Source organism: Physeter macrocephalus, chromosome 1, assembly GCF_002837175.3.
Source record: "Physeter macrocephalus isolate SW-GA chromosome 1, ASM283717v5, whole genome shotgun sequence".
Taxonomy (NCBI): domain Eukaryota; kingdom Metazoa; phylum Chordata; class Mammalia; order Artiodactyla; family Physeteridae; genus Physeter; species Physeter macrocephalus.
In genome coordinates, this window is record NC_041214.2 from 83969561 (window position 1) to 83993763 (window position 24203).

The window sequence follows — 24203 nt, forward strand, 5'->3', positions numbered from 1 at the left end:
GCAAAAAAAAAAAAAAAAAAAAAAAAAAAAAAAAAAATTCCAGAAAGTTCCAAAAAGCAAAACTTGAATTTGCCCTGCTCCGGCAACTATTTACATAGCATTTACATTGTATTAGGTATTATAAATAATTTAGAGATGATTTAAAGTATACAGGGGGATGTGTAGGTTATATGCAAATACTATGCCATTTTATATAAGGGACTTGAGCATCTGCAGATTTTAGTATCCACAGGGATTCCTGGAACGAATTCCCTGCAAATACTGAGGGATGACTGTACTCAACATCTAACACACTTCAAATACCATGACTCTGACTGCAATTGAAAAGTGGGGCTCTCTTTGTTAAGCTAACTAACGTGTTGAGAATGGTTATCCTTTTGTTTTGGGGGAAGCGTAATTTAGCTTAGCACTTAAGACGACTAAACAAACAACAAATGATAAATCAAGAATTACTAATCCTGCATATGAGACTCCTGTATACTGTACAGTAAAAATTAATTGCAATTTTTTTACAGATACCAGTACTAGAATTTGGAGTTCTGGTATTAATTTCCAATCATATACTACTAGGCAATTCTGAGAAACCTTTAAGAAACATTTCCAGGGAACTGTCGAGGTTCTGATCTTCAACAATTATATAAATTCTATAGCTCCTAAATTGTGCTTCTCAAATTATTACTGTCCCATACAAGATTGTTTTTTTTCTTCCCATTAATAAGTTCCTTATTAGTAATTGCAAAGAACCCTAGTCTCTAGGTTTGCAGTAGTTCAAAGGACTAAAATGGTATTTAAGAAGGGGCTTTTCCATCACTTTCTTTTACTATAAGCTATTATTTCATTAGAAAATAGTTTTTAGTCAATGCTTTAGAAGTTTTTAAAAATCCTTGAATATTTTCTTCCCAAGTGCTCTGTTTTATGCATTCTGGGGCACTATAGCTATGAGAGCAAAGTTTGATATTCTAGGTATTTTGATGAGGAGTAATTTCCAAATTGAGAATAAAGTGAAAAAACAAACAAAAAATCCAACTCCCTATTGTTCTTGTCCTCCCCGCTCCCCAGACCTGTTTCACAGAAACTCAGATTCAGTGCCACTGTAGATTTAACAACTGGAAACCAATCCAGTGAGGGGAACTTGGGATATAACTATCTATTTCTCATTCAGGACCTTGTGGGCGCCACTTGTGATACAGGATTTATTTTCAGTGGGCATAATTTAATGGCCAGCTGTTGGTATGGAACTGGTTTCTAACTGTGTTTCTTTCTGATTTAATTTTATACTATCTTTCCAACAAAGTTTCAATATCCAAATTTCAAGAATGTTCAGTGTCCTGATAATGCAATACTTTCATGATTCACAACGTTATATCTCTTTCACTTGGCTCTTCTGGGTTGTCCTGATCATATTTCTTGCCCTCTTTCCTCCTTGAATTATGAAAAAATATACTTGCTCTTTTTTTCAGTCCACAGAAAGTTTTTGAGATAAATATTCTTCTTCTTCTAACATATGTGGTATCATAATAGTTTTGGATAAATGGTAAAAAGGAGATAATGCTCTGAGAAGGGAAGTATTGCTGTACGGCTCTTTAGATCTCTTTCTTCAAATCAGTTTTCTATTTTTCCACTATTCTGAAATATGTTTCAATTTCTTCCTCTTCTTCCTCCTCCCCCCCTCCTCTTCTTCCTTCTCTTCTTCTTTTTCTTCTGAATGTTTCCTTTTATTCGTGTTTTGTCTTTTCTTGATTTATATGATATTGAAGCAGAGGGTTTTATCCCAGCTTTCAGAATAAGAATGAGGTAGAGATTTCATGAGAGAATATTCTTCCTCATTTGCAGACACAAGGACAAGCGCGGATTTCTAATAACATAGCCAACGTTATGTATTACCTTAAGACATAGCATCTGCTAGGAATCCCCAGTTCACCCCTTTAATGTGAATGGAACACACTCGTATGATGGACCCTAGTCACTTAGTGACTTGGCGTAGTGAAGGCTGTCATTTTCACAGCTGCCTGAGATGCAGTGGTCCATTTTTCTATAGAAAGCCCTGCAGTCCTGTTATCAAATAAAATGCTACACTTGGTCATAACAAGACCATAAGCTACCAACCTTGTAATAATATATGGTATTTGCTCAACTTATTTTTTGCTTTACTTTTAAATGCAAGATTGTGCCATTAGAAAAGGACCAAATACATATCACTGAGCTTTGAAGTCTTATTAAAAATAAATCCATCCTCTCGTTGTAAGATTAGTTATGGGTCTTTCCAGAGCAGGCTTTCCACTTAATATTTTTCTATTATATTCTTTCACTGGTACCTCTGCTGCAAATGCAGTTATCAGAATAGGCAGGCGTCCCTTGCCATTATAATAACTCAGATTCCGTTTGTGACTTAATGTGCAACAATCAGTTTTATGTTAGTTATCATAAATTTCTCTTGGAAAACTTAAACTAAAATAATGCCTTTCTTAAAAGTATGAAAAAGTGACATCTTAGGGGTTGCTGTTATTTATAAATCAAACAACAATAATAAACCAGGTTTCAGATACCATCCCGGGGTATTCTCCTTCTAAGTAGCCACTGTCCTCTTAATCATAGCTAATATTAACTGAGCACTTACTAAACATCTGCACTTTACATACAGTAAGTTTATTTTAAATGACCCTAAAAGGTGGATACTTTAATTGACCTCTTTCACAGTAAAGGAAACTGAAGGGCAAAAAGGGTAGTTTGTTCAAAGTAGTGCACTGACACGGGCAAAATCTGCATTCAAATTCATGTGTGATTAGCTGCAGGGTTCCTGCCCTCAGGTTATAGTCAATAGTTTAAAGAGTTTGGAGAAAAACAACACTTAATTGATTGGTCTCAGTCAAAGTCTTGACCCCAAACCTCTGGGGTGCTCAGCACTTTGTGGAGTCCTACTACATTTTTCTACCCGATTTCCTCTCTCATTCTTCCCAAGTGACTATTCCATAAATCTCTTCCCTCCTCAAACTTTGAAAACTGCCTCAGACCCTCCTCAGACTCAGGTAATAGGCTTGCCTTCTTTTCTTTTCCCTTCTTGTCTTTTCTTCTCTTTTTTTCCCTTTCCCTTTATCCTTCCCTCCTTTCTTCCCTCCCTTCCTTCCTTTTCATCAATAAACTACCATGCTTTGTATTTCCCTTAGAAAAGAAATGCAGAAGAGAAAGTTTTCATATTTCCACCACAAAAGTTACCAACCCTCACACATCTGCTCATACATGTTCTGGCTCCCTGCTTGTTAAAATGCTTGAACTCTTCCTGTTTCTATTTAAATCTAGCCCTCCCCCTGCCATGTGTGTCCTTGATGCCATCCCTGCTGGTCAGTGTTATTCAGTGACCCTCTCTCTTATAATACCAATTTTCACTTCTCTCCCATCAGTCTATAAATACGTTGTAACAGTTTTAAACAAATAAACCTCACCATGCAACCACCATGTTTCTCTCCACCTTGTGCCCCATTTCTCTACCTCCCTTTTATAACAGGACTCCTCAGAAGTGTCATTTAATATTACTTACTTCTTTCTTTACCTCCTGTTATAACTTGAATCTACTCCAATTAGACTTAGTCCCCACTACTTCACTGAAATCACTCAGGTCAAGTCACTATTGAATGTATGTTCCAATCCCAATGGTCATTCTCATTCACCAGCTTGCTGGACGCTCTAGCAGTATTTGGTAACGGTAACAGTTCTTGTCTTAGTTTTGCTTCTTTCTAGCTGAATGGACCTGGGTGAGTTATGTAACCTCTCTTAAACTCAGTTTCCTCCTGTTTAAAATTGGACATTTTAATCTGCATCCTTCCAAATGTCAGTGACTATCAAATGATACTCCTGTTAAGGAAGAATGTTGAAAATAACAACAAATCATCCAAATGTAAAGTAGTACAACTGCTACTAATGATTACTTTTATATTACTGCTGGATTCTTGTAAATCATTTAAAAATGGAAAATTCTTATAGTTATGGAAGAACTAGGTGTAAATCTTTAAGTGTCAACATTACTCTGGAATTGAGAGCCAGAAAACTTGAGTGGAGGGCAATTGTAGTTGTTGCTGACAGATTCTGTTTTCCAAATGGAGGCAAGATAACTCCAGTGTCTAATAAAACTCATAAATGACACTTTATAAAGAACCTTCATGCTAGGTGAGACACAGATGTAGAGAACAAACGTATGGACACCAAGGGGGGAAAACCGCAGTGGCTGGGGATGGTGGTGTGCTGAACTGGGCGATTGGGATTGACATGTATACACTGAAGTGTATAAAATTGATGACTAACAAGAACCTGCAGTATAAAAGCAAACAAACAAACAAACAAACAAAAACAACTAATACTAAACTTTCTTTGGGTTATTTGTATGGAAATATGTTAATATAAATGTTTCAGACATTACATGAAATTTCTAAAAATCTTGTATGTTCTGGTATAATGTTATAAGTCATAATTCTAGTTATTACTTTAAAATGTATATCTCAGAAATAACTAAATTTCCTTGTCAATTGAAAAAAATAAAAATAAAAAAATAAAACAAACAAAACAAAAAAAAAGAACCTTCATGCTCTATCAGTTTCCATCAAAGAAGGATGAAATATGACTAATATTTTTATTACTACCAACTTCTTAATCAAATTTTCCTTGGCCCTCTGTAATTTCCAAGTGGAAAGGTTAGATTGCTCTGTTAGTTAACGGACCATTAAAGAAATTTAATTGTCTTAATAGCAGATCATGGAAGGGTATGGGAAATTAACAGGAAGCAATTTCACACCTTAATTAATGTCACATAGAATCCCTTTTGGAACTGTAGCAGAACTTTACGTGCTGGTTCAGATGCAATGTATTGTCAAAAGGATGCACCCAGTATGCCGTAAATATTTATTATAAAGAGTTAAGAGACATTGTGAACAAAAAGATCTACATCTTCATTTAGAAAGAGATCAGAAGCAGTATTTGTGTGCAAGAGATAGATATAGAAGAAGAATATGTCAGGGAGAGGTAGGAGGGCTTTATTAAAGACTAAATTCAAAGCCAGGAAAAAGCTGCTTTGAATGAGTTAACTGGTTTGGGGAAAGAAGGTGTCACAGGCTGGCAGAGATCCCAAACTCAAAAGGTGGAGAGAGAGATGCTGCTATTATCTTTTCTGTAATAGAAACATTCAAGAGCATCAAAAGTATGTTTTTACTCCATATTTCTGTTTTTGTCTTTTAGTATGGTTGGGTCCAAAAGAGGATTTTGGAAAACAAACCGTCTAGTTCTCTTTCAAGTTAACTGAAATAAAAACATCAAAACAATTTGCCGTTAGTATCTTCCTGATAGGAGTTTTACAAAATCAGGACTCCTGATTTATTCACTTCTTCGGTGTTTTAGCACATAGGTTTTGAAGAGATTATTATTTTCCCTCCAAATTCAATTTTCATGGTCTCTAATACTTTATTCAATACCACGCCTCACAGCCTTTCTCTAGTACATAACACAGTAACACAATGTCCAATTTCCAAGGGAAAATGAAAAAGGCTCTTTGCATTGATCTGACAGATTTGAGAGATCCAACTTTCTTACAATGCCAATCTTCATATTATTCTTGTGAAATAGAGGAAATTTATAATCAATTGCATCTCCAGAGATTACCTAGGTTGAAGTAAAAAATTATTTTCGCAAAATTACTTAGCAAATCACTGGTAAAATTTTTATTAGAAGAATTAGACATTTGTTTATCTTTGACTAATTGATTACTATCAAGTTACTCTTTCTTAGTGATCAATGTGGTACAATAGTTGGTATTACCTCCACTAACTCCGTACAGTTATTTAACCCAGCACTAAAGTACAGCCATCCTAATAGCAGTAGGAAAGGAAATTAAATATATTAATGTGTTTAATATGTTTAATTCCATGATGTCAGAGTGACAATTTACTCTATATTAGATTAGGCTTAGTCCAATACATAGATCATACTAATTTGAATACATTTAAATAATGGTCTATGGCCAGACTGGATCAAAATGAGCATTGAAACACCAAATTCAGTTTAGAACACTGAGTCTCAAACCTGGTTGCCATCAAAATAACTTGGACGATAAAATCAGAATCCTTTGGAGATTTGATCTGAGAATTGGTAGCTTTTAAAACCACTCCAGATGGTTTTGATACTGATGTTTGGGAACCAATGATCTACATTATATACTGCTGGGACTTCAATTAGGTTCTATTAGCTTAAAGCAACAGTTCTAACAGACAGAAAGGGTAATCTGTAACTGTCCTAAATGTGTGTGAGTGTATGTGCATGTTGTGTTAGTCTTATCTTCCCACTAGAATATAAATTGGTAGAAACTGGTTAGGTGTTCCTTTAGTCCAAGTTTAATATGTCTATAGCAATGGCTCGCAATTGATATTTACTAATTTCACTTTGGAAACGTATTTCTCACTCCAGGATTAAGTTCTTGAAGCTTAAATCTTGGAAAGCACACACATTCTTTTCAGGGGGAAGGAACTAGATTCTGAATGTCCAACCACTTGCAAGAGCTGAGCAATGAACTCCTTGAAGGAGGAGGGAGGAGAAAAGGCAGAGATTGTTTCTTGTTCTTTGTCAGAGAGTATTTGGCTGGTGTATCTGAAGCTAAAGGGGGAGGTCACCATCCAGACAATTAAATCTGGGGGAGTCACTTATCTGTGGTGTGAACAATGCTCTGAATGGACAAAACTGGGAATGGTGAAGCCTGCACTGTTGTCTTAAATTCCAGGGGAGGGTAAGTAAAGGTTGATGTGCAATGTATGTGGTAATGGGCTTAAATATCAAGTCCATCCATCTGTCTGAATAGATGCCTTTGCAACCCCTTATTAACATGCCTATGTTCTAAACACAGGATGGAGGGTGAAGCTGTGAAGGGAAAGGGGCTGGTGGGTTATTATTATCATGCAACCAGTGCATGACTTAAAGATCCTCACACTGACGGAGTTTAATTTTGGGAATCCTGACATTCAAAATGATATCGCCATCAGGACTGGGAAAAAGGCAGAGCTATTTGAAAAACAAAAACAAAACGAGAGTGGCACTCAAAGCTGGACATAGCCAAGGTCGCTAACAACTGCAGAGCCGCAGAACCAGCCCTGGACAGCAGGTTTCTAGATTTGGTTTGTGAGACAATAAAACTCTGTATGATTAAGCTGCTCTTAACATGGGTTTTGTGTTGTACACAACCAAACCTAATTCTAACATATACAACTAGGAATGTCTGGTTTTCTTTTCCCACATTTGTACTGAAATGCAGCAAATATGAAGAATTAAGGCAGCTCTCAAACTCAGAACACGGTAATTGTATACATTTCTCTTAGAAATATGTACATGATCATACAGACCCAAGAAGAAGCTTGATTAACCAAAATGTAGACAGAAGTCATGATCAGGAGGGTAGGTTACAGGTGTTTCTTCTTTTGGGGGGTGGGGGGGAGGGACTTAGTATGAAATGCATTATTCATAAAAGGAATAAACAAAACACAAGGATTTTTTACTTTTCCTTTATACTCTCCTGAATTTTCCAAAAATTGTTAATGAGCATGCACTACTTTTATTACAACAACAAAAAAATCAACTTAAATGCACAAATAAAAATGGTGCAATAGTTTTAATAGTTTACTCACTCTGCACCTGGAGTGTTTTTGTCTACCTAATCCCCACCTCTCATCTCAAATGTTCTGAACCTGACCTAGCCCTGAAGGTATGTTTCAGTATCAACTTTCCAATATCTTCCTTTTGGTGGAAGTGCTGGCTCTTTCTATAAATCCCAATATCATTTCCGGCAACATTTAGTCCATCACTTTTTACATTATACTACTGCCATTAGTAAACATACTTCATATCTCCAAGAATATTATAAAGTTTCCTGAAGAATATAGTTCTTCTTTGTCTTTATACTTACCTATGTGTTCATTTGTTCATTCGTTTGTTCACTTATTCAATTGACAATGATTATTGAATATCTCTCTATGATATGCCAGGTATTGTACAAGATACAAGGAGATATGAGAAAAATAAAACATTCTTTCATTTAACAAGTGATCTAATTATGGATAAGAAGAGACAGAGAGGTAAATAGGTGAATTTAATACAATGTGATAATTTCTAGAAGAGAGAACAAGATACAATAATAAGGTGACAGAATATTTAATTCTACTTGAAGAAAGTCAGGGAGGCCATCATAGACGTATTAACTCTTGAATTAATTCTTTACAAGGACTGATAGGCATTCTCCAGGCACTTGAAAGGAAATTTTGAGGACAGAAGGGCAAAAAAAACCCTACATAAAGCTCAAAATAGTAAAAATGTATTACAAGTAGTAAAAATGTAGAACAGAAGAAAGTTCTGTTTTGTGTGGTTAAAAGCACAGGGTGTGAGGGGGGGCTTGAGAAAGACTAGGAGCTTTGAATGCCACATTTCCCCCGAGTGCTCTGAACATAGTATTGATTTAACAAATGTTTGCTGACTGTTACAGTCATAGGCAATCTGCAGCAGGCCCTGTGCTCCTACACTGGTGGACTTGACCATAACTTACAGATATTTAGGGGACAGTAAGCCTGGCTAAATCACAGAATAGCAATGCACTGCCTCAATTTTCTCATTTCTTTGGACGAGGAAGCTGAACTAATGTCTTAAGTGATTATAATGTGACTTTTAGAGAAGAGTGTTATATTGGTAAATGTCCACTCCACTGCTGCTTTCTTAAGTCTGTATTAAAAAGCTTGACTGAATACAGGAAATGTGGTCACCTCAATGGGAGATTCTCATCCTGCTTAGTGAACAAGTTGCCAAAAATGGGTTTCCTCAGCATAAAATTATTTATTCCACTGATAAATTGAAATAAATGAACACTATATTAAATGATCAAGGGAGGGGAAGTTACAGCTCAGTTGAGAGGGATAAAATTTTAAAACTGTAATATTTATTAGCAAAGTAAAGAGAATATTATTTTCTTTCCTTAAAAAATACAAATAAAAATTAATACATTATATTATGAGATTTGTTCACAAAGATGTAGCAATTAGGATATAAACATATTTCTAAAAGACTTGTGAAAACTTTAAAGCATTATAATAGTATTATTGGTTTTTTCAAGAGTGTAACCTGAGAAATTAAATTATTGTGTTCAATAAAGAAGGAAATTACATTCCGAATGGTCACTACCACTATTTTTCTACTTTCAAGAACTTGCTAGCCTCTATATTCAAGCAGTGTTTTCTAAGTGTCAAGTATTTTTAATGGAATTTTATTTTTTGATAGGAAGAGGTACTATTGTGTTTTCTGAATCTTTGTTCTGATCTGTTGCATGACAAACAATCTACTGAGTGAAAGGACAAGGAGCGGAACTGGCCTCAACACACAGGTCAGGGTCTAAAGAAAAGAAGCTTGTCTTGTACCTTCAATAGGTTTTGGTACAAAATGTGATGAGGGCTTGGTTTTCTTCACTCTGTTCCCCTTCATAATTTGACCTTCCTTATTGAGTCCCAGAAACCATGCTCGGCCTGATTCTTGCTGACGGTACAGTGTGGAAGAATAGATCACATAGTAGTTTTCAAACACAGATTCCTTAAATTTGCATTCTGGAGTGAAAACATCCTGCAGAAAAAAAGCAAAAAAGAAGATACAAAAGAGAGAAAGGATTTAATAATGAATCAGCAAATATTTAAATCCAATGAGCCTGAAATATAGGTCCTCTGTTAAGAAAAAATGAGAAAAAATTGCATGTAATTTCTATCTGGATTTGGTTTAAAGATTTATCACACAAAATCAAGAAACAAGATTTCCCTTCTAAACAACCTTACTCCACAGAACACAACTGTCAGGCTTGAATCATTTCTTCAGTTAATATCACTCAAGACTGTGCCCATGTCCAAGCTCTGATCTCAGTATAATGTTTTGTAAATTTAAGAGAATAGCCATTGTGCATTTTTGTGGCCCTTAGCATGTAAAATGTAACCCTGGGAATCAAAATATAACACAATCACAGCACACACAGGCTCAGCAGACGTTTTTGAAGGGACTCCCCTATATGTCCACAAATCTATGAAATACTCAAAGCTTGTTCCATAAAATCACTAGTATACTACCTCTTTGCTTAACGTCAGTAACTTTCCTGTTAATTTCTTTGAAACATTTTTTTTTTTTTACTTAGTAATCAAAATTTCAGGTAAAAATATCAGGAAAAAGTAGTAGAAAAATTTTACTACTATACTGTATGATCTCCAGTGAAACATATGAGAGTTTTAGTTCAAGAAGGAATCTTAAAAGTCCTCTACCTCACCTTCACCATTTGATAAGTGAGACAACCAAAAGGTTATATGATTAATACAAAGTTAAAACAACAACAGCAAAATTACTGCATCAATGCCAGAACTCACATTTATTGCTTCACAATCACTGCCTCTCAAGTTCACCTTTTCTGCCTGAGTCTTGTTCAGTGACTTACAATGAGATTTTATAATCAATACAATAAAATCAAATCCTAACATGTCAAATGAACAAAGTGTATTTCATAGAAAGAAGAAATTCCTCCCCTTCAAAGAAAAGCAGAAGAAAAACAAATGTGATAGCATCTTCTCTGCTACAAGTAAATAAGAATCCTACATGTCAAACATATTCACAATAGTCACTGCTGTCTTCACTAAGTGCTAGAAGAATCTCTTCCTTGTAACCCTTTCAATGAAAGGCCCCAGTGATTTAATGCAGTTACACCTGGGGTTAAGTTATTGAGGAATATGTGGGACTAAAGCTGTTGAAACCATGTCCTTGGAGGTGATTCTTGCAGACTAATCCCCCGGCTTCACTTCTAGGGAGCTACGGTGATGCATCTGTGGGGACAGATGAAGGTCTTCAGGGATAAAGACACTGCCGAAAGGACCCTGTTGATTTTAAACGGTTCAAAAGCTATAGACCCAAAAAAATGAGACTAAAAAAATATGGGATGGGAGATGGAAAGGTGGTTGTACCCATTAAAATAATAATAATAGTAATAATATTTCAATAATAATAATTATATTGATAATAAAAATATGATGTCACAGAATACTCTCGGTTTCAAGTGAACTTAGTGGCTTAATAACCAGAGAAACAATTGACTATGTGGTACCATTTCACATCTGCTGTGATGGCCATATCAAAAAAGATGGACAATAAAAAGTGTTGCTGAGGGTTTAGAGAAACTACAATCCTCATACCTAGCTGGTAAAAATGTAAATAATGCAGCAGCTGTGGGACATAGTTTGGCAATTCCACAAAAGGTTAAACATACAGTTACCATATGATCTAGCAATTCTACTTCTAGGTACATACATATGAGAACTGAAAATATATCTCCACGTGTGAACTTGTACACAAATATTCATAGCAGCATTATTCATAATGTGGAAACAATTCAAACATCTATCAATGGATGAATGGATGAACAAATGTGATATATCCATACAATGAAATATTATTGAGCTATTAAAAAGGATGGAGTGCTGATTCATGTGACAACACAGATGAACCTCAAAAACATTATGCTAAGTGGAAGAAGCCAGATACAAAAGGTCACATGTTGCATGATCCAATGTATATGAAATATCCAGAATAGGCAAATCCAGAGACAAAACATAGATTAGTGGTTGCCAAGGGCTGAGGAGATAGGTAAATGGGAAGTGATGGCTTTTTTAGAGAGACAAAAGTGTCCTGGGATTAGATTGCACAACTATATGAACAAAACCATTGAAGCATATAGTGTAAAAACATGAAATTTATGGTATGTGAATTATTTCTCAATAAAAAATGAGGAATCAGATAAATGAAGTAACTAGAGAAAGTAAGGGGAAAAAATGAAACTACTGCATATTCCTTGTCTGGCAACACAAAAATCCTAAATTATGGTCCTCTGTGCTGAACAATGGGCTCTCCTATGACCTTGTCTCAATATTATTAGGACAGAGTTTAACCATTGCCAAGTATAGGAATCAAAGTGATTCTCATTAAATTTATAAGATAATCTAAAAGTTCTGGTTTCCTTCTAGGACTATGTTAAAAAGATCTAGAAAAAGCTAAAAATTTAGCACAGATTTTATTAGTTATATTTTTTAAAACAAACTAATCCAAATAATCTCAAAGCTTTTGTTTCTAGGTCTAGCTCAATATTAATGAACTCTAGATGCTAAGGGACTCTTCAAAGTTCAATGAATAAATTCTACATATAAGACTTCAGACCTCATAATAGAAGGTGGGAGAAACATATGGGGCAAGGAATTGTGTGTATAAATACATCTTATCATACGTGTAATCCCTGTTTACTTATAAGTATACCTCACAGAAATATGAAAATTTGTAGATAGAAAGCTGCTTACTGCCCTTATTTAACAAAGTAACAGAAGTCCATGAGAGTTAAATAATTGTTTTGCGAGTCATAGTATATTAGAGGCAGATCCAGACCCTGGGCTAGAACCCTGGCCCCTGGCTGCTGGCTCAGTCCTTTTTCCAATGCCACACAATGCTTCCTTACTACTTAACCAAGCCTACTTTTGGTACCAAGCTGTTGATTAGAGGCAAGCCATCATCACAACCATGCCCACCAGGTATAATTACTATGGTGTCTTTTATACATATGAAAATAATATTTTTATTTAATAAATAGTGAACTCGTAGGTTTCCATTTAGTTTCACAACTGTTTAAAGTCTGCTCCTAGAAGAGCAAAAGTCCAGAAAATTGGGCAGGGACTGAAGTCCTGGGAGCATGAATAGTGCCAGGAATAGCATTAGGTAAGGATTGAGCCTTGAAATTCTGAGTTGGAGAATGGGGATCCTAGATATAGTATCCGGTGATAATCAGATATAAAAAGTCAAGTGAAGTATCCCATTTAATATTTTAAAGGGACTATGCAGAGTCAGAATTCAGAAATTAGGCAATTGATAATACCCGGCCAGGAAAAAACATTTCAGGAGGAAAAAAATGGCAAAAGCTTAGTGCAGGCACTTCTGTGAGGCACAGCCAACTTCCTAGAAATGGGGAGGAAAACCTTAAGAACACTGAGCCAGCGTGGACAATCATTCTAAGTGCAACCTTTACAATATGTTCACAATTTCAATATAAAGTTGGGCATCAAAGAATTTACAATATACTTGCTATTATCACTCTATTTGTATAATGAGAAATCAAGAGTCCTCTACTTGGAGTAGGAAAATCAGGGTTTTGCTTCTGGATCCATACATATTAGCTGTGTGACTTTAGGTAAGTGGTTAAACTTCTTTGAATTTCATATTTTCAACTGCAAATTAAGTTATTTTAAGGAAAATAAGAGGATGGATATGAAAGCATGTTATAAGCTTACAGAATTTTTACAAAAACTCCAATGCATTATTATTGTTTTTGCTTATAGCAAGAAAAATACAATCAATCATGTAACTAGACATTTAATTCTGTGTTTTTGTCATAGATGATTTTATCTGCTCCAGCATCCAGGACCCTATGCTATAAGTTAAGCTTTATCCTACATAGATTGTTCCTACTATAGCTAAAACAACATATACACATACATTTTAAAAATCTTTGGCAAAACCTTGGGCAATCACATATATTCAGAAGAGGTTCTGAGGTTATAAAAATTATGTTCAGAATGATAATAACTCTAAAGTGTAATGGAGATAGGCAGGCTTTGAGCCAAGGTGACAAAACCCTAGACTATCTCAATCCGGGACATATAATGAAAGCAGAGTAAATAACTAGTATAAGGAGGATTCTTTTTCCTTTTGTAAAACTAACTAGCAGTCATGTTGCATCTCATGAATAGTATTTACTTATATCTATAATCCTGAGTGCTCAGTTCCATGTAGGTACATAGCAAGGCTTATAGAATAAACGTTTGTTGATGAAACAGAAACACACCCACATGCACGTCATGTGTGTAAGTATGTGAAATGCTACGTTTATTTTTCACATTTATTACTCTAAAACCTTTCCAAATCTTTAATTTGTTCAACTTAAACTGACCTTAATTTCAGCAGAATATGAATATGACCTTTGATAGTGTTTTGAAAGTAATTTTGAGCACTCACTTTTTTAGCAGCATTTGCACAACTTGTTGTTGTTGTTCTAGCATTGTACAAGTCATTATATGACCAGTTCTTCTCACATTCCAAATGCCTAATTCACCCTAGCCTTGTCTTGGAAAGTTGGATCACCCACCCATTTCATTCCAGATGATGAGTGAATAATGGAACACCACTTAAGCTCAAGACCAGCACTCAGGACCCTTTTCAATCTCTCCCCATCCATCTGATTCTAATCTACTCTCTCCAGAATTCTTCTAACTGATCCCCAACTTCATAGCTTCATACTCTACCTTGATCCCTCTCCCGTATTTCTTCCTGTTCTTCTCTCTGCACTTAGACCACTGATAACCTACTCAGGTTCTGGATTCTCCCATCGGTCTTAGGCTCCGCCACTGCACAAGATGAGACACTTCCTTCTTAGCCAGCCTCTAACTGTGCCAGTCTTGGCCCATCCCACCGCTATTTGAATGGCATTCTCCTTTAGATATAAGTATCATGAGGAATAAGGAGACAGAAATTTAGGGAATTTGATGGCTGTATGGATAAAATGTTATATTTCCTTCATGGTTGACTATCACTGCCAACAGTGTTTTCATCACATACTAATTCCTCGACATGCTCACATCTCTTAACCCTCAAATTGTACTTTGTTCAACTGTCCTCTCTAATTCTCTATCCAATAAAATAATGGCAAATGTTTTTCTCAGTTATTGCAGGTTATTGTGAATTTTCCCTCCTTTAGCTTCTCATGGTATTTACTTTTTTCTTCCCAAAGTGTATTTAATGCACTTTGCCTTGTGTCATGATGGTTTTTCTTGCTCCTGTCCTATACACTGCAAGCTTTTGCTCACAAAGACATGTTCCTCATCAGTGCTTCCTAGGAAGTCCAACATATTTAGCACTCAATTTATTCTTGTTGAAGTAAGTAATAAAAATGTTTTAAGGAAACAGCAAAGACTATGTGATAAGATAGAGCTGAGAGACAGTATTGATTCTGTTTCTTTAGCTGCATAATTTTGGATGTGCTATTTAATTTTGATATATCTTTGTTTTATCATCTATAAAGTAGGGGCAATAATTTTCACATTTAAAAATTTGGTGAAGACAGTTAAGATCCGCTCTTTTAGCAAATTTCAAGTATACAATATAATATTGTTAACTATAGTCACATTCTTGTACATTAGCTCTCCAAAACTAATTCATCTTGCATAACTAAAACTTTGTACCCCTTAACCAACATCTCTCCATTTCTCCCTCCCCCAGGTAACTATCACTCTACTCTCTGCTTCTATGAGTTTGCCTATTTTAGATTCCAAATATCTAAATTCCACATATTTGTCTTCCTGCATCTGATTTATTTCACTTTGTCTAATACCTGCCATGTTGTAGCAAATGGTAGGATTTCCTTCTCTTTAAGGTTGAATTATATATATCTATATATAGATATATGTATATCACGTTTTTTTAATCATCTGTTGACTGGTGCTTAGGTTGTTTCCATATCTTGGCTATTGTGAATAATGCTGAAATAAACATTGGAACGCAGACATTTCTTCAAGATCCTGATTTCATTTTTTTGGATATATTCCTAAGTGGGATTCCTGAATCATAAGATAGTGTCTCACCACAAAAAAAAAAAAAAAAAAAAAAAAAAAAGGACAGAAAAAGGTAGCTATGGATATGTTAATTAGTTTGATTGTGATGAGTATTTCACAGTGTATATGTATATCAAATCATCAAGCTGTACAATTTTTAATTGCCAACTCTACCTCAATAAAGCTGGAAAAATCCATCATGGGTTATATTCAAGTACAGCTAAAATGAGATAATAGATAATGCCAAGTGTTGGAAAGGATGTGGAGCAACTGGACCTCTCATATGTAAATGATGGTAGAACAAATTGGTAAAACCACTCTGAAAAGCTGTGTGGCAGTATTGATAAATATAAGTATATCCTATAATTCAACAATTCTACTTCTGGGTTTATACCCAATGAAACCTATCAGGCTATCTATTTATTAATCAATCAATCTATCTATCTCTAACTATCTATCCCCTAAAAGACATGTACAAGAATGGGCATAGTAGCACTATTCAATGGAGACAACTGAAATGACCATCCATAGTAGATTGGATATGTAATGTATTCTGACAATAAGATACTATAGAGCAGTGAGAACAAATAAACTACAACTATAAGCAATAATATGGATGATTCTCACCAACATAATGTGGAAAAAAATAAACCTAACAATAAATACAGCTACATGCTATATTATTTCAATTATATAAAGCTCAAAAGCAGGTAAAACTAATCTACTGTAGAACTCAGGAAAGCAGTAACTTTGTTCAGGGAGGGTAATTAGTAAGATGAAGCAAGGGGAGGACTCTTGGGTGCTGGCAATGATGTATTTCTTGATCTGGTAGCTAGCTACACGTGTGTGTTCACTTTATGAAAATTCATTGAGTTCTATACAGTTTGCATACTTATTTATGTATGTTATATTTGTCATTAAAAAATCCATAGTAGAAGAGTCAAAGCATGTGGTGAAGGTTAAGTAAAATGATAAATATTACTTCTCAAAATCACTGTCCTTCTTTTAAAATCAAGTTTTTCCCATATAATTAGCTAACATATAATGCATGAAAATTTTATACCAATAACAATCATTCATTCATAGGTTGCAGACAAATTTTGTTCATGATGAAAATATAATATTTTTGGATCAAATAATTTATTCACAAAAAATATTTTCCATCCTTTCTCCAACTCATTTATTCTACTTGTCATTTTTTATTGCAGTCCATTATATAATGCACATGTTTATATGTTTTATTTATAAATAGTGCTTATAAAACTGCATAATTTAAAACTAACCATTTGTAATTTCCTATAATAATAATAATATCAAAACATAAAATGAACAGAATAGAAAAAGAGAATTGCCCACAACACATGAAGAAATACACAATAAATTATTTTCTGGAAAACCATTTGGAGTCTCTAAATTTCTGGTTTATTATCCATTAATAATTTTCCAAACTGTCAAAGTGACTTTTGGCAAATCAGTTAACCTCATTGAACCTCAACTTCCTCTATTGTATAACAGACTCATGGGGCTATAGAGATCAAATTACATAGCCCATGTGCAAGCTCTTTGAAGACCTATACAATTATTTGAGATTAATTCTTTTCCATAGAAGACTTTGACATCATAACTTGAAAAGTTTCTACATTTTAGAGTGACAATTGCTTGGAATACATTTTTTGAGAAGCCAAGAATGTTATGTGATTCGATCACAACCACTTTTGCTCCTTCTAGCTTTACGTGTAAAACGTATTCTTTCTAACTCAAGTAGGAATCCACATAATCCTGTATGATTAATAAAATTAAATGGTACCATAATTATGATTCATCTTCATCCAGTTCTTTGTGGATCCCCATTTCCCCTCTCACTGCTCTGGCTATAATAATCCATGGGATGAATGTGCAGTGAATGAATGAATACTCATCACACTGCAGCCACTGGTCTCCTTGCTGTTTCCCAAAAATAACAAGCATAAACCATCTCAAGTCCTACACAATTGATATTCTTTGTTCCTGGAAAGCTCTTCAATAGCATATTAACATGGCTTGATCCCTCATTTCTTTCAAGTCACTGCTCAAGCGTGACTATCTCAGAGACCTCCCCTGATTACCTTACATAATTTAGCACCTCCTCCAGTCACTTTCTAATTCTTTACCTTGTTTTCTCATTTTTCATAATCTAACACTACCTGTCTAAGCTTTATGACGGTAACTACTATAATTGTTATATTCCCCTCTAATTCTCAATAGTTCTTGGAATTAAAAAAATGTCTACTCCAACAAAATAATTTGGTGAAAAGACATCATGAGACCTGGATTTTTTTTTTTTTTTTTTTTTTTGCAGTACGCAGGCCTCTCACTGTTGTGGCCTCTCCCGTTGCGGAGCACAGGCTCTGGACGCGCAGGCTCAGCGGCCCCAGCCGCTCCGCGGCATGCGGGGTCTTCCCGGACCGGGGCACGGACCCGTGTCCGCTGCATCGGCAGGCGGACTCTCAACCACTGCGCCACCAGGGAAGCCCGAGACCTGGACTTCTATTCTTGTATATCTCTAATTTGTGTTCAAATTGGGATTATCAGTTTCCTTCTTAGGCTCCCTAAATGTAAAAGAGAGTTGTTTGTTGAACCAGGAAATCTAAAACGTCACTTCGACTTAAACCTTCTATAGCTTTATCATTCATATTAAACGGTTAAATAATTTCTTGAAATTAATCAGTCATGATAAAATATCATTATTTCAAAAATAGTGTTTAACTACCAAAGAGAAATAGTAGTGATATATTATTATTAAGAAAACAAAATGTAAAATGTAAAAGAAAAGGTAATCAGAGAAAATAAACTTTGCTATTATATAAGTAATTATGACTAATGATTCTCCCTACGAAATGTAAAAATTACTGATTTTTCAAACATATGCTAGTACAAAGAACCCTCTTGATTTGATTTTTTCCTTTCCAGTTGGAAACCAAAATCTAAACTCTTTTTAATGTACAAATGCATCTTCCCTGTTTGCTGTAAACCTTGTTTATTGGGTTGTGTATAAGGACGGAATTAAATACTTGATTCTTGCAACACGATTTACATCCAACAACTCCAGAGATACACAGTTCCTTTGGTCTTAACCTTTGGATATTTGGCTGTGAAGCTTCTGGTTCACTAACCTCATTAGTGACTTTTAGATGCACAGAACTTGAAAATCTTTGGAATATTAGCAGTTGCTTTGTTAACTGTGTTGTCAGACATAATGATATTAAATCAAGCAAGAGAACTATTGTTTCCCATCCTGACAAGAGGCAAAGAAAATGCTGAAATACATTATCTCAAATGAAGCATTTTTTAAAAACGTGGTTGCTTTGACTAGAATAAGTCTAATTTTATAACTTAAACTGTAGATATGAGAATCTTTATATACTTTTGAGATATTTTTTACTGGAAAACTCCTGAGCTAATTTCTCTAAAACTAAAGGTTCTTTGTTAATGCTTTCTTTGCAAAATCTTACAAGGCAACCAGGTAAACTTATATCATCATAAAATCATGAAAACTGTAGTGTATTGGAAACATAATTTTGGAGGCAGATAGACAAAAATATTCATCTCCCTAATTTTTAAACTTGGACAAGTTACTTAATTTCCCTAAAGCTCAGTTTCTTTACCTGTAAGTTAACACTAATCATACCTTCACTATAAGGTTTTGATTATTAAACAAGACAATGTAGGTATGCTAAACACAGTATCTGGCATATTACTTACTTTCTCGTTACAATTTTCAGGTGATATCTGATATCACAAATGAAAATGGTTTCGCCTGAGCAGTAGGTTGAGAAAAGTCACTTTCCTTATGAACTCCAAATCATGTGTCCTGAGAGTTTCTCTTCCCTGTAACAGGCTAATCAAGGCTATTTTGCTTAAGGCTCAATTTGGTCATCTATTTACAGAGCACACAGATAAATCTGACCATTTCTCTTTTTCTAGTAAAGGATGATTTTGACATCTATTTAAAATAAGTGATGTGATGATATTACCTTCTAATGAGGCGTAATACCACAAAGCCATTTGACTTATCCTTTAGCCAGAAGCCAGCAAGTACAGAAGTAAGGTGAGGAGTGGGAATTAGAAGAAGACCAGTGGATGAGGGCATATATCATATTGCAATTCACTGTTATCACAAAAATTATTTCCAGAAGTCTGAATGTTCTAGGGACAGAGAGCAGATATTGGGGGAACAGTGCAATTCTCCAATTAAAAACACCATTAATTCTTATGAAGTGAGCATGTACACGGTATGTAACCAAATGCCCCCCTATGACTGAGTTTGAAAATCAAGTATGTTGAATACCCCTAACACCTTATGTGAAAGGATGTGTGCCTCAGCCTCTGTCTTCTTTTCTGGGGATAAGGATGAAAGTGGGAATGTTTTCAAATTCCCTTATTTCAATTTAAACATTATTATACCTTTTGGAAAATCATTCTGAATACTCTAACGGCCCCAGAAATGATCAACTAATGATAGAAATACTTTCTTAAAACATGAAATTTCCCAATTTTTAAAATTTCATCTGTCAACTTCCATGAAGTCAAAATAATCGGTATCAAACTTAACTTCCTATTATAAATAATTATAAAACTGGACAAACTATATGAGACAGTAGTTTCCAAGCACTTGTCAACTGGAATTGTAGGGTTTTGATCTTTGAGAGAAGGAAAATGCATGGGGTAAGCACCATATTAACCTTGACTTTCTTTTCTTTTTTTCTTCTTTTTAAAATTACTTTTATTGAAGTAAGTTGATTTACAACCGCGGCTTTCTTCAATGGGCACTGTTCAACCCTGAAATGGAAAGGTGAAGCTGAGGTATAGCACTCTGGGTTTTTTGGAGCTGTGGTCAGAAACTGGAGGTTGGGACTGCTAAGGGGATTTGGGTTTGTGAAGCAAGGTGCCAGAGAAAAGGAACCTGATGGAATTGGGGGCAGGAGTCTGCATGGGAATTTCCTGAGGGTCTTGGGCTTATGGGTAGACTGCATATGCTCAGAATGAGATTCCTCAAGCCTAGCATAGAACAACTACTGAAAAATTGATAACTGAATGGATATACCATGGCTGGGCAGGGCTGGGATATGATGAACTTCTAGACAAGCCAGAAAAGAGAGACCTCAATAAACACACTGGACTTTTGTTAGAGACCTCAAAAGGCCATTTTAGGACCACACTGTAAATCTCTAAATAAGGTCTCCTCCCGATCTCAGACTAAAGACAGAAGCAAAATAGTCAAGACCTAAACACACACACACACACACACACACACACACACACACACACACACAGGATCAAGCGGATCTATTACTTTTTAATTTAAATGTCAGGAAAGAAAGCACACACTCGAGATTAGTTCAAGATGGCAGAGTAGAAGGACGTGCTCTCACTCCCTCTTGCGAGAGCAACAGAATCACAACTAACTGCTGAACAATCATTGATAGGAAGACACTGGAACTCACCAGAAAAGATACTGCAAATGCAAAGATAAAGGAGAAGCCACAATGAGACGGTAGGAGGGGCACAATCACAATAAAATCAAATCCCATAACCTGCTGGGTGGGTGACTCACAAACTGGAGAACATTTATACCACAGAAGTCCACCCACTGGAGTGAAGTTTCTGAGCCCCATGTCAGGCTTCCAAACCTGGGGGTCCAGCAATGGGAGGAGGAATTCCTAGAGAGTCAGACTTTGTAGGCTAGCAGGATTTGATTGCAGGACTTCAACAGGACTGGGGGAAACAGAGACTCCACTCTTGGAGGGCACACACAAAGTAGTGTGCACATCGGGACCCAGGGGAAGGAGCAGTGACCCCATAGGAGACTGAACCAGACCTACCTGCTAGTGTTGGAGGGTCTCCGGCAGAGGTGGGGGGTGGCTGTGTCTCACTGTGGGGACAAGGACACCGGCAGCAGAAGTTCTGGGAAGTACACCTTGGCGTGACCCCTCCCAGAGTCCGCCACTAGCCACAACAAAGAGCCCAGGTAAGCTCTGGTGTTGGGTCGCCTCAGGCCAAACAACCAATGAGAGGGAACCCAGCCCCACCCAACAACAGACAAGCAGATTAACGTTGTACTGAGCTCTGCCCACCAGAGCAACACTCAGCTCTACCCACCACCACTCCCTCCCATCAGGAAACTTGCACAAGCCTCTTAGATCACCTCACCCACCAGAGGACAGACAGCAGAAGCAAGAAGAACTACAATCCTGCAGCCTGGAGAACAAAAACCACATTCACAGAAAGATAGAAAAGATGAAAAGGCAGAGGGCTATGTACCAGATGAAGGAACAAGACAAAACCCCAGAAAAACAACTAAATGAAGTGGAGATAGGCAACCTTCCAGAAAAAGAATTCAGAATAATGATAGTGAAGATGATCCAGGACCTCGGAAAAAGAATGGAGGCAAACATCGAGAAGATGCAAGAAATGTTTAAGCAAAGACCTAAAAGAATTAAAGAACAAATACATAGAAGAATTAAAGAACAAACAAACAGAGATGAACGATACAATAACTGAAATGAAAACTACACTAGAAGGAATCAATAGCAGAATAACTGGAACAGAATAAAGAAAAAAGAATGAAAAGAAATGAAGACCGTCTAAGAGACCTCTGGGACAACATTAAACGCAACAACATTTGCATTATAGAGGTCCCAGAAGGAGAAGAGAGACAGAAAGGACCCGAGAAAATATTTGAAGAGATTATAGTTGAAAACTTCCTTAACATGGGAAGAGAAATCGCCACCCAAGTCCAGGAAGCGCACAGAGTCCCAGGCAGGATAATCCCAAGGAGAAACATGCCAAGACACATAGTAATCAAATTGACAAAAAATAAAGACAAAGAAAAATTATTAAAAGCAACAAGGGAAAATGAAAAATGACATACAAGGGACCTCCCATAAGGTTAACAGCTGATTTTTCAGCAGAAACTCTACAAGCCAGAAGGAAGTGGCATGATATATTTAAAGTCATGAAAGGGAAGAACCTACAACTAAGATTACTCTACCCAGCAAGGATCTCATTCAGATTCGATGGAGAAATCAAAAGCTTTACAGAGAAGCAAAAGCTAAGAGAATGCAGCACCACCAAAACAGCTCTACAACAAATGCTAAAGGAATTTCTCTAAGTGGGAAACACAAGTGAAGAAAAGGACCTACAAAAAAAACCACAAAACAATTAGGAAAATGGTAACAGGAACATAAATATTGATAATTACCTTAAACATGAATGGATTAAATGCTCCAACCAAAAGACACAGGCTCACTTAATGGATACAAAAACAAGACCCATATATAATGTTGTCTACAAGAGACCCACGTCAGACCTAGGGACACATACAGACTGAAAGTGAGGGGATGGAAAAAGATATTCCATGCAAATGGAAATCAAAAGAAAGCTGGAGTAGCAACACTCCTATCAGATAAAACAGACTAAAATAAAGAATGTTACAAGAGACAAGGAAGGACACTACATAGTGATCAAGGGATCAATCCAAGAAGAAGATATAAGAATTATAAATATATATGCACCCAACATAGGAGCACCTCAATACATAAGGCAACTGCTAACAGTTATAAAAGAGGAAACTGACAGTAAGACAATAATAGCGGGGGACTTGAACACCTCACTTACAACAATGGACACATCATCCAAACAGAAAATTAATAAGGAAACACAAGCTTTAAATGAAAAAATAGACCAGAGAGACTTAATTGTTATTTATAGGACATTCTATCCAAAAACAGCAGATTACACTTTCTTCTCAAGTGCACATGGAACATTCTCCAGGATAGATCACATCTTGGGTCACAAATCAAGCCTCAGTAAATTTAAGAAAATTGAAATCATATCAAGCATCTTTTCTGACCACAACACTATGAGATTAGATATCAATTACAGGGAGAAAAAAAACAAACATATGGAAGCTAAACAATATGTTACTAAATAACCAAGAGATCACTGAAGAAATCAAAGAGGAAATAAAAAAATACCTAGATACAAATGTCAATGAAAACATGACGATCCAAAACCTATGGGATGCAGCAAAAGCAGTTCTAAGAGGGAAGTTTATAGCTATACAAGCCTACCTCAAGAAATAAGAAAAATCTCAAATAAACAATCTAACCCTACACCTAGAGGAACGAGAGAAAGAAGAACAAACAAAACCCAAAGTTAGCAGAAGGAAAGAAATCATAAAGATCAGAGCAGAAAACAATGAAATAGAAACAAAGAAAACAATAGCAAAGATCAATGAAACTAAAAGCTGGTCCTTTGAGAAGACAAACAAAATTGATAAAGCATTAGCCAGACTCATCAAGAAAAAGAGGGAGAGGACTCAAATCAATAAAATTAGAAACAAAAAGGGGAAGTTACAACAGACACCACAGAAATACAAAGCATCCTAAGAAACAAGCAACTCTATGCCAATAAAATGGACAACCTGGAAGAAATGGACACATTCTTAGAAAGGTATAACCTTTCAAGACTGAACCAGGAAGAAATAGA

General features: G+C 35.8%; 1 protein-coding gene across 2 annotated transcripts in view; it reads right to left on the reverse strand.

Annotated features, from left to right (window-relative positions):
- The window catches only part of FGF12 (fibroblast growth factor 12), a 608799-nt gene that overhangs the window by 9447 nt on the left and 575149 nt on the right, over nucleotides 1-24203 (reverse strand). For both annotated transcript variants that reach the window (XM_024124304.2, XM_007125982.3), the window contains one exon: nucleotides 9426-9624. In XM_024124304.2, coding sequence (XP_023980072.1) covers nucleotides 9426-9624 — 199 coding nt within the window. The remainder of the gene's footprint in view (nucleotides 1-9425; nucleotides 9625-24203) is intronic.